General features: G+C 36.9%; 1 protein-coding gene across 2 annotated transcripts in view; it reads right to left on the bottom strand.

Annotated features, from left to right (window-relative positions):
• Window positions 1-459: 459 nt before the first annotated feature.
• LOC115212007 (ATP-binding cassette sub-family A member 3) overlaps window positions 460-12,244 on the bottom strand; it is a 144,384-nt gene continuing 132,599 nt past the window's right edge. For both annotated transcript variants that reach the window (XM_036503235.1, XM_036503234.1), the window contains exons 17-20: window positions 8,655-9,136; window positions 5,340-5,527; window positions 1,910-2,080; window positions 460-895 (exon numbers count right to left, since the gene is read on the bottom strand). In XM_036503235.1, coding sequence (XP_036359128.1) covers window positions 499-895; window positions 1,910-2,080; window positions 5,340-5,527; window positions 8,655-9,136 — 1,238 coding nt within the window. In that variant the 3' untranslated portion in view covers window positions 460-498. The remainder of the gene's footprint in view (window positions 896-1,909; window positions 2,081-5,339; window positions 5,528-8,654; window positions 9,137-12,244) is intronic.

The raw sequence follows: 12,244 nt of genomic DNA, 5'->3' as shown, positions 1-12,244 counted from the left end.
AGTTTTTGTCTATCAAATCCACTCACAATGCTCTGATCAGCCCACAGCTATAGTAGAAGACACTTGCCCAAGTGGTGGGAAAGCAAACTTATTACACAGCCACACCTGTGCCTATACAAAAATTCATTTGAAAAATTTTGTTAGTCACAATTTCTTTATAATAGAAACTATTAAATCAATGACTGATACAATAGAGTAATTAAGTTCTAGAGCAAAAGGGCATTATAACTTCAAATGAGCTTCTTTGCATTTAATTCAAAACACATTACTGTAAAATAATTATATGTCTCTTTTCTTTAACTATACATGTATATTCATTCAAGCACACACACATACAAACAAACAAACACACATACTTATATATACATATGTATCTCTCACCGGTTTTACTATTTACAAATCTCACAAACCACTGAAAGAGCAACTGCAAGTATACATGTGATATTTAACTATATGTTTTGAATGTTTGTGGAATATTTATTTAAATCAATGTCTTAGTTATTTTGGTTTTACTTGTAATCTAGCAAAGTTTATAAATACTTGCTCTAATGATGTTTGACCTAAAGAATAAGCTTCAACATTAAACATGTATTTGGCCTGCTCCAAAGTCCCAAACATTTGAGACCATGAAATCTCTGGATTTTTAGGAATTTGATAATAGACAAGCCCTTCATGCTTGTCATTCAATGTACTTCCTGGCAAAGAATTTTCAATAAAATTCATTAATGGGTACAAGTTTGGTGGTTCTCCGTTGGAATCTTGATGTTTCACTTTAGCAATGAGAGTGTATCCTTCTCCAAATTTGCTCTTAAGGTGTTGAATACTTCCATAACATCGGAACTGACCATTCACCATTATGGCTATCTTGGTACAGAGGGCTTCACATTCATCCATGCTTGACAAATAAAGAAAAATATCAAAAATATATACTGAGAAATATATAGTTCACAACAGCATTCTAAGAAAGAAAAACAGAAGAGATATTTCTGTGTATTATCAAATGTACATGTGTTAATATTATAATTAAATATTCACACTGATATGTGTGAGTGCTTTTTAACAAATCCAGTTGAGAGTCATAGCCTCATCAGATATTTGGTTTCCAAAGAGAAATCCAAAAAATTAGCCTATCATTCCTTACTATGCAACCCCTGTCGTGGAGGCGCGTGGCTTAGTGGTTAGGGTGTCAGCACCATGATTGTAAGATTGTGGTTTCGATTCCTGGACCGGGTGATGCATTGTGTTCTTGAGCAAAACACTTCATTTCACGTTGCTCCAGTCCACTCAGCTGGCAAAAATGAGTAACACTGCGATGGACTGGTGTCCTGTCCAACTGGGGAACACATATGCCATAGAAACCAGGAAACCGGGCCCATGAGCCTGGCTAGGCTTTAAAAGGGTGCATTTATTATTTATTATGCAACCCCTGTCACTCAAAAAGTTTACCCATGCCATGTGTCAGACATATGCGCTGTCAATGGTCAGAAATGAATAAACTAATAATTAGAACAATTCTGAAACATGCACTCATTGGTCTTCTGTATGCACCAGAAAAAAACAAAAACAAGAAAAACGAGAAAACAAAAACTGAAAAATAAAACAATAAGCATAAACAATTTACTGACTCATCTTTACAGTGTTTGCTAGATGCTTTTAATGTGGCCCCCAACATCAATGTTTTTTTATGTGGATGAGTTTTCTTGAACACAGCAAAGCACCAGACCCTCATAATATGAAGGACTATTATGAAAAGAAAGACAGGAGAATCTAAAAGAATATCATAGCATTGTGAAACAGACTACAGATGAGGTTACCAGTGGTGACTGCCAAGTTAATTAAGCAGCAGCAATTTAAAATGTCAATCAAACAGTCTTATGTTTTTGCTATTTGAAAAAGAGCTGGTAATTACCTGTGTGATGTCAAAATCAATGTTCGTCCAGTATCCCTCACTTTTATAAGAGTATTCCATAGATTCCGTCTGGTTCCTGGATCCATACCAGTTGTAGGTTCATCCAATAAGACAACAGGGGGATCACCAATCAGAGCCACAGCTGTACTTAACTTCCTCTTGTTTCCACCGCTGTGTGACACCAACAAGAGAAATAATTAAATGAAAATGTTAAAACTTAGTCATGAATAGACTAAAAACACACTTTAAGTAAAGTTAAGTGTCCTGAATAAAAAGGAAAATATTTTCCTATTAAAGAGCCTAATGACAAGGGGCATCTTTATTTTAATCTTGCCCTTTTTTTTAGCTTGTTATAACTCTTTATACTATTTCATAACTTTTATTTCCTTTATCTCTTCATAATTTCTGTGGCAGGTGAAATGAATGCCAATACACAAATAATCGTAGCAGGACTTGTGAATATTTCACAGAATTAATGATAAACTTAATGGGTCATTTCTGAAAACTTTACTTAAGAAATCTGAAAACATAGCCTGTGTTCACTCATCTGCTACTCATTGAAAAGTGAAGGAAATTGGAATACAATGATTACTTAATGCACTTTATATATATATTTTATGCACGATTTTACAGACTTAATACACACCACTCTCACTTTTTCTCCCTCACTCTCTACCTTACCCTCCATTTACTTTCTCTCCCTTTTTCTCTCACTCTTCGCCTTTCCCTTCAACTAATCATGGGAAAGCATTACAGACAAGCTAAGTAATGGAGGAAAAAAAAAACTTAGTTAAAAAAAGGCTGAGTGGTAAGTAGCTTGCTTACAAACCACATGGTTCCGGGTTCAGTCCCACTGCGTGGCACCTTGGACAAGTGTCTTCTACTCTAGTCTCGGGCCAACCAAAGCCTTGTGAGTGGATTTGGTAGACGGAAACTGAAAGAAGCCTGTCATGTGTATATATATATATATATATATATATATATATATATATATGTGTGTGTGTGTGTGTGTGTTTGTGTGTGTGTATATATTTGTGTGTCTGTGTTTGTACCCGCCAACATTGCTAACCGCAGATGCTGGTGTGTTTACGTCCCCGTAACTTAGCGGTTTGGCAAAAGATACCGATAGAATAAGTACTAGGCTTACAAAAAATAAGTCCTGGGGTCGATTTGCTTGACTAAAGGCGGTGCTCCAGCATGGCCACAGTCAACTGACTGAAACAAGTAAAAGAGTAAAGAGTATATTTCTCTCACCACTACCTCTCCCTTTCTCTTTCCCCTCCAGATGATCATATGAAAGTGTTACAAACAGGCCAAGTAATGAAGGATCAAGCAGAATTATTATAAGATTTAGCATTTATATATACTTTGATAAATTCCTTATAAGAGTGTGTCTCCTCGTGTTTGTGGCAGAACCTCCAATATCATTGCTACTGTACAAATTCTCAGAAAGTTCATTTTTCAAAACATTTTTATTCATAGCAGCCATATATAAAAACTCTAAATCATACACATAAAAACACTCTATATATAAATCATATATATAAAAACGTAGTGAAGGTGCATGGCTCAGTGGTTAGAGCGTCAAGCTTACGATCGCGAAGTTGTGAGTTTGAATCCCGGACCGGGCTACATATTGTGTTCTTGAGCAAGACACTTTATTTCATGTTGCTCCAGTTAACTCAGCTGTAGAAATGAGTTGCGACGTCACAGGTGCCAAGCTGTATCAGCCTTTGCCTTTCCCTTGGAGAGGGGAGGCTGTTATGCATGGGTGATTGCTGGTCTTCCATAAACAACCTTGCCCAGAATTGTGCCTTGGAGGGTAATTTTCTAGGTGCAATCCCATGGTCATTCATGACCGTAGGGGGTCTCAGCATATAGAAAAACTCAGACACATGATGGTTAGGGTTATTTGACTCACAAACAAAGGGCTGTGAGTTCAAGTCCTGGTGGCATGTTGTATCCTTGAACAAGACAGTTTATTTCACATTGCTCCAGTTCACTCAGCTGGCAAAGAGTTGTACCCATAATTCAAGGGCCAGCCTTGTTGCATTCTGTGTCACAATGAATCTCCCTGAGAGCTACGTTAAGGGTACCCGTGTCGGTCGAGTGCTCAGTCACTTGCATGTCAATTTCACAAACAGAAAGGGACCCTCATCATCGTAACCAATGGAGGGCAAAAGTATACAAAAACTCATTTAGATACACACACACACACATATATATTCTCTTTACTCTTTTACTTGTTTTAGTCATTTGACTGTGGCCTTGCTGGAGCACCGCCTTTAGTCGAACAAATCGACCCCAGGACTTATTCTTTGTAAGCCTAGTACTTATTCTATCGGTCTCTTTTGCTGAACCGCTAAGTTACAGTGATGTAAATACACCAGCATCAATTGTCAAGCGATGTTGGGGGGGACAAACACAGACACACAAACATATATATATATATATATATACATATATACGACGGGCTTCTTTCAGTTTCTGTCTACCAAATCTACTCACAAGGCTTTGGTCGACCCAAGGCTATAATAGAAGACACTTGCCCAAAATGTTACTCAGTGGGATTGAACCTGGAACCATGTGGTTGGTAAACAAGCTACTTACCACACAGCCACTCCTATGCCTATATATATATAAAATTAAATATAAACAGCTAGATGCCATGTGGTACCATAAAGGAAGAATTCAATTGTAACTTAATGTGACTAAGAGTATCCAGACACCTACAGTGCTAGAAATAAGAGCTAAAATGCTCTTAATGTTGTAGGAAAAGCACATATACACACATGCTGACAGGGGATGTAATTGCCCCACTGCTGATTTGAGAATTCCTTAAACTAAACATTTCATTTTTCCTATTTCCGTTTGGCAGATATCGTGCAATTCCGTCTGTCAGCATATATGCATTTACCATAAAAATCTATGGATGATTTAGCAGACTTCTAATGCATATATAAAAAAATTAATATAAACAGCTAGGTGCAATGGTGCAATGCAATATAAATACATACAGAAACTCTAAAAGGTATGTATAACCATTCACAAATATTTTGTTTTGTTTATAATGTCTAAATGAAAAAGACATCTTTTTTGTTCTGAAGGCTATCAATATATAATATAATATAATATAATAATAATAATTGTGTACAGTGCTCAGGTGCACTACAACTCATCTAAAGTGTATATATAATCAGGTGTAGTTTCGGCGGATTTCGGAAAGCATGGCAGTTTATTCCATGCTTCAGCAACTCTGAGCGTGAAAAAATGTTTCCGAAAGTCATGGGAGCTGCGTTGTTTTCTGACTTTGTAGGCATGTCCACGTGTGTTAGACACATGGAGATCAAAAAGGTGTTCAGTGTTGTTGTTGGTGAGTCAAAGTCAGTGGTGTTGTTGGTGAGTCAAAGTATGATGTATTAAAACCCACCTGTATGTTTTCACCTGTTTATCAGCATATTTCTGTAGCATCAATTCTTCAATCAGATCATTAACTGTTTGTGGAATTATCTTTGGTGGAACACCTCGGATTGAGGCAAACATATTTAAAATCTCTCGAGCAGTCAAGCATTCAATAAGAGCATCGAATTGAGGACAATAGCCTATGTAACGCTGAATCTACAAAGGAGAAACTGGAAATTAATATTATCAAGAAATAATTGGTGGGATTCTGCTTTAAGCACACCATCCGAATTTTCAGTTTTAGGAATTATCAGAAGATTTTTCAAATTTGTGTTCAACACATGCGAATTCTTTTGACTAATGAAAAAAAATTTTTTTACTTTTTCAAATTTTGAAAAGAATTTTTGCTTTAAAATTTTTTGAACGTTTTTAAAAAATCAGTTTAAAATATGGACAGTCTCAATTTTTTTTGCTTAAATCCCAACAATAGACTATTAAATGTGTTTACGGAAAGAAAGATATTGAAAAACATCAATACATCAGAATGACAAACAAATGAGGAGGGTATCAGGTGGTCATGAAATGTGCTAAAAATAACAGCTAAATAGCCCTTAAATCACGCACCAAAAAAGTCTTTGGTGGGGTGGGGGTGGCAAATCATATGATTTCCCATGTATAAAACACTAACTAGCAAAGATTTTCAGAAAATTCCTAAGAATTAAAAAGTTATGAGGGGTGCTTAAAGTAGAATAATTTTTTTAATATTCATCAGAATCTCACAACTTTAGTATTTGGTTCTAAGTAGAAACATGATTTTAAGTATGAATTTATAATTACTAACCCAATGTCTCCCTGTTACATTGATTTGTCTATACACTATAGAAAACCTATTTGAGCAAGAGAACCTAACTCAATCAGTTTTAACATTGTATATGCTTCAATCAATCAATATTTTGTTGGATCTCAAGGTGGTGAGTTGTAGAGGCAAAATGGTTACAGAATTTTGTGTGTCTTTATGTTCTGAGTTCAAATTCCACCAAGATCGACTTTACCTTTCATTTTTCGGAGTCAATGAACATCAGTACCAGTTGAACACTGGAGACTTAACACCACCCTCGAAATTGTTGGCTTTAAACCTTTAGCATTTAAACCGGCCATGTCCAGCTTCTCACACCTGCCCTATAATGTCCTTGTAAAATTAACAATTACATCATTGAAATCTCAAAGCTATGAGACAATGTAGAGTTAATTCAAAACAATGTGAATAAACAAGCATTACATTTGAGAGAAAAATTTGAATGCTAAATCATCATCATCATCATCATCGTTTAATGTCCGCTTTCCAGGCTAGCATGGGTTGGACAATTTGACTGAGGACTAGTGAACCAGATGGCTGCACCAGGCTCCAATCTTGATCTGGCAGAGTTTCTACAGCTGGATGCCCTTCCTAACATCAACCACTCCGAGAGTGTAGTAGGTGCTTTTATGTGCCACCGGCATGAGGGTCAGTCAGGCGGTACTGGCAACAGTCACGCTCAAATGGTGCTTTTTACGTGCCATCTGCACAGGAGCCAGTCCAGGGGCACTGGCAATAACCTCGCTCGAATGTGTTTTTATGTGCCACCAGCACAAGTGCCAGTAAGGTGAAGCTGGTAATGAGCACACTCGAATGGTGCTTTTTACGTGCCACCGGCACGGAAGCCCGTTAGCTGCTCTATACTAAACTGTTTTGCCAACAATAAACACTGTGCATATGTTTAACATATGCACAATGCTTATTATTGAAATAACAGTTCTCCTGAGATACAACAGATCATGTTTCAAGACATGAGTTCACATCATGAACCTTGCAAACCAAATACAAAAATGAAAAAAAAAAAAAAAAAATTTATTTGTGCTGGTGGCACATGAAAACACATTCGAACAAGGTCGTTGTCAGTGGCCCTGGACTGGCTCCTGTGCAGATGGCACGTAAAAAACACCATTTGAGCGTGGCTGTTGCCAGTACCGCCTGACTGGCCTAATATTTATTTGTTTAAAAATTAAGTACATAGAAATTGTTCCTAATTACATGTATCCAGCAACAGATAATTAACCCTTTCGCATTCAAATTATTTCATCAAAAGTAACGCTTATTTATTCACATTGTTTTGAGTTAATCTTGCATTATCTTGTGGCTTTGAGATTTTGATGAGGTAACTGTTAATTTTTAGACCGATATTGTAGGGTTGGTGTGAGAGGCCAGATCTAGCCAGTTTGAACATAAAACCAATAGAATATTTTGGCCAGATATGACTCGTTTGAATGCTAAAGGGTTAATCGAAATCACACCAAGGAAATATTGGGGTGTCTGGAAAGTCCGTGCTGATTTTTAAAGGAAAGAAAAAGGTCAATAAATACTTGCCATTACATTTTTAATCAACCAAATATGAACCATTTTATTGCACAATGCGTCTCCATCTTTCCTTTAACTTGAAAATACCCTCTTCCCAGAATTGGGGTGGTTTCATGGCAAAGAATTCATCAAGGTATCTTTTTATGTTATCCAAGGAATTGAAATTTTTACCGTTAAGACTATTCTGCAAATAAGTGGAAATCCAAAGGAGCTAATAACTGGTGAATATGAAGGGTGGGGTAACACATCCCAGCTGAGCTGCAGCAATTTTTGTCTGCTTCCCAAAGCATCAATTGCCAAAAATGAACTTTCTTATCTTCTATTTTAAAGGGTTACAGAATTAACACAGGTTATAGGAACATAAACCTTCTTCAACGAGAAGATAGCTTAAACTGTGCTCTAAATGAAGGTGTAGTCAAATCCTATTTTATGGACTCAACCATATTCTAAAATAAGTCAAAAGGTAAGCTACTATAAATCAGCACAAACTTTCCGGACAACCCAATACTTTCCAAGCTGTATTCATAACATATTCAGCAATGCAAGTCCACAAAATCCTCTATAGTTTAGTTAAACAATGACCTCACTCAATCCTCAGAAATAACACAAGAGGGTGACAAAGATTTGAAATAACTAACAAACTGCATCTAATATTCAAATGATCGTAAAATATTTAAGACAGTGCTGTCAAAAGTTTTTTATAATTAATAGTTTCAAATTCTGATACAGAGCCAGTAGTTTTTGAGGGGAGGGGGAAGTCAATTATATCAACCTCAATACTTGACTGGTATTTATTTTATTGATTTTGAAAAGATAAAAGGTAAAGTCGACCTCAGCAGAATTTGAACTCAAGTGTGCTAATGATCCTGCCAAGACTAATAACAAAAAAAATCATTTATAGTTAATAAAAGTCATAAGCTACAGAAAACTGAACAAAAAATTGTTTACCTGTCGTATATTAGACTTCAGACTAACACCATTGATATAAATCATTCCACTGGAAATTCGTTCATCACCAGTCAGCATTTTAAAAGTTGATGTTTTACCAGCCCCATTGATCCCAAGTAAACCAAAACATTCTCCAGCAGGGATTCCAACACTAATATGGTCTACAGCTACTAATGAGCCATACACTTTTGAAACACCTTTTACCACAATTACATCGTTATGAAGTTGATAGTAATTCTGTACTCGCACTTGTTCAGCAGCCACATCATTATCAATACTTGTAGGATTGACATTACCAACAGCAGTCTGAATTTTGTTTCTTGAGAACAACTGTTTTAATGAATAAACAATTTTTTCAAAAACTGATGACTCAACCAAAATAAGCAAGAATAAGGTGAAAATATTTTGCATAAATAAAAAGATCAACGGCTTTCCTATGCCACTTCCATCCCAGCCAAGGTAATTTTTGTTGAACGATGAACCTGAAACAAATAATTATAGTAAGTAAACTATATATCACAGCATGTTCATTATTTTACATTTAAAATTGTGAAGTGAATGCAGAAAAAAACCCACACTAGACCTGCCAGTAAATTGTTCCTAGACAAGGTAGTCTTTACCTTAATTTATATTCAAGCCAAGTTTGAAAGCAAAATAGCATTAAAGAAGATGTATGAGGAAACAAAGTGGAGGCGCAATGGCCCAGTGGTTAGGGTAGCGGACTCGCGGTCATAGGATCGCGGTTTCGATTCCCAGACCAGGCGTTGTGAGTGTTTATTGAGCGAAAACACCTAAAAGCTCCACAAGGCTCCGGCAGGGGATGGTGGTGATCCCTGCAGTACTCTTTCACCACAACTTTCTCTCGCTCTTACTTCCTGTTTCTGTTGTACCTGTATTTCAAAGGGCTGGCCTTGTCACTCTCTGTGTCACGCTGAATATCCCCGAGAACTACGTTAAGGGTACACGTGTCTGTGGAGTGCTCAGCCACTTACACGTTAATTTCACGAGCAGGCTGTTCTGTTGATTCGGATCAACCGGAACCCTCGTCGTCATAACCGATGGAGTGCTTCCATGAGGAAACAAATGGGCAAACCAAAAGGTGTTGTCCTTACGTTTCCTACCCAGTAGCAGCTGAATAGGTCAAAGGAATACCAGCTTCAGCTTTAGATTTATGTATATATGCATGCATGTACACACATGTGTACATATACATATGCACGTGTACTACTACTACTACTACTACTACTACTACTACTTAGTTGTCGTCATCATCAACATCATCATCATCATCATCATCATCAAATGTCCATTTTCCATGCAGGTATGGGTTAGCTGGTTTGACCAGAGTTAGTAAGACCAGGGGACTGCACCAGGCTCCTGTTGTCTGCTCTGTTATGGTTTCTATGGCTGGATGCCCTACCTAACACCAACAACTTCACAGTGTGAACTGGGTGCACCAGTACTTTTAATGTGTCCAGCACTGATATCAATTCTGCTATGGTGAACAGGTCTTATTAGAAAGGGGGCATCTGTAGTTCCTCTTCTTGGAACAAAACTTAATCAATTGGGATGTAACTCTTTCCATAACTTCCATAACCTGGTCTATCAGTTTGATACCACCTTCTTCTTCTTCATGATGATGATGATGATGATAATTATTATTATTATTATTATTATTTAGCATCCATTGTCTATGCTTGCATGGGTTGGATGGTTTGACCAAAGCTGGCAAGCTGGGGAGCTTCACCAGACTCCAGTCTAATTTGGCTCGGTTTCCATGGCTCGATGCTCTTCCTAACACCAACCACTTTACAGAGTGTGCTGGGTACTTTCACATGGAACCACACAGGTGCTTTTATGTGGTACCACACAGGCACTTTTACATGATTCCACAATGTGTATAAAACCTTCTTTGTACTACCCAACTGAACATGCAAGTGACTAAGTATATGCCCAACTTTTGTCAGATATTTCAAACATCTCAGGATCAATCCCCAATGGCCCAGTTGCCTTTTCTGCCTTCATGAACTAACTGCACTTTAAACCATACCCCAAACAATTTCATTTTCTTGTCTCTATATATACTGTAGACGCCCCCCACATTTCTATGGATTCTCCTCATTCAACATTGTCTCATAAACAAACTTCCATCCCTCTTTCTTTACAATGTCAGTAGGGACAAGTAAGGACAAGTGTTCCACTATATTTCCATATACTTTTCTTCCCAACGACACCTCAATTCTCTGCCACACCTTTACCCTCATGAAGCAGAATGTATACAAATCATTTAGTTTCTGATTCTCTTCTCGCTAAGTAAATCTGATATCCAGCTTCTTTCCAAGAGATTTGATATTGTTCTCTACTGCTTCCTATTTTGAAGTCTTTCTTCCTGTCTTTTAACTTCATGACATTACAGAATCTCTTTCTTTTTTTTTTTTTCTGCTTGCGCTGGTGATGTTTACTGATAACTAATTCCCCATAAAATAATTGCTTCAGAAACCTGAAATCCTCAATATGGAAGACATGACCAACACATCAGATGTGATACTTGATAAGTCAAGCTTTCATACTGAGCCATCCAAGATTTTTAAGTACATCTGTGTCAAGTGTAGAAGATTTGCAACTAATGTTTAATACAAGTCTTTTGGTACTTTTGGTGAGATCTTTCAAATATTTTGATGTGCCACTAATACAAGATCTATGTCTCAGATAAATGTAGCAGGGATGTGATGCTGCAAGATTCATAGATACAAAGATTCAATTCACCATTTCAAAAGCAATTTTTTTTTCAAATCAATGAAAACTTGTCAAAAGGAGAGTCTCTGCTATATGCATTGCTCTTATAATCGTCTGATGCTTAAAATCACCTGTAGTACATCTACCAGATCTAATTCCACATTGAAACTTGGAGGCAACAATGTAGCATGTGCATATCTGCAGTTGATTCAATAAAAGTCAGGTAACTATCTTACCAACACTCACAAGTAAGAAAATACCATGTAAATTACCAGAGTTTGACTTTGGATCTTTTCCCTTGTATAATGAAATCAGTATGACATCTCTCTAATACTGCAAAACTTGTGAATCATTCCACATGTTGACAATTTGTGCAGTCACAAGATTAGCCATTGCACCCCATCATACTTAACCTCAGCTGATATACAGTCAGAAGACAGGTGGGAAATTTTTTCATACATGCCATCTTTCAGGTTATTTATAATGACTGAAGTTGGACGGAAATTTTGTATATGTGCATTGTGTCCTTGCCTGGCTTTCTATATAAGTAGTGTTTGCTGGGAATCAGTTCCAAAGTAATAGCAAGAAGTTAAAAATTATTAGTTTGGTGCCAGTTCTTAGACTCTATGCAACAGCAGCTGTAAGAGAGAGAGAAGGGGAGAGGAGACTTTGGTAGATTGAACTTTGGAAGGTTGAGTTTCACATGGTGAAAAGAGAATTGAGATGTATGGCAAACTATGGCATAATAAATGACAAAAACTTGAAGCTTCAGTTTGTGATGGTGAATACGACCAAATATCAAAGATGAAAATTATTTGCTCTTAAAAAACTTACAAGTTATTCAGTAGTATTTC

This window comes from Octopus sinensis, linkage group LG5, assembly GCF_006345805.1.
Source record: "Octopus sinensis linkage group LG5, ASM634580v1, whole genome shotgun sequence".
NCBI lineage: Eukaryota > Metazoa > Mollusca > Cephalopoda > Octopoda > Octopodidae > Octopus > Octopus sinensis.
This window is presented reverse-complemented; position numbering and strand designations above follow the sequence as displayed.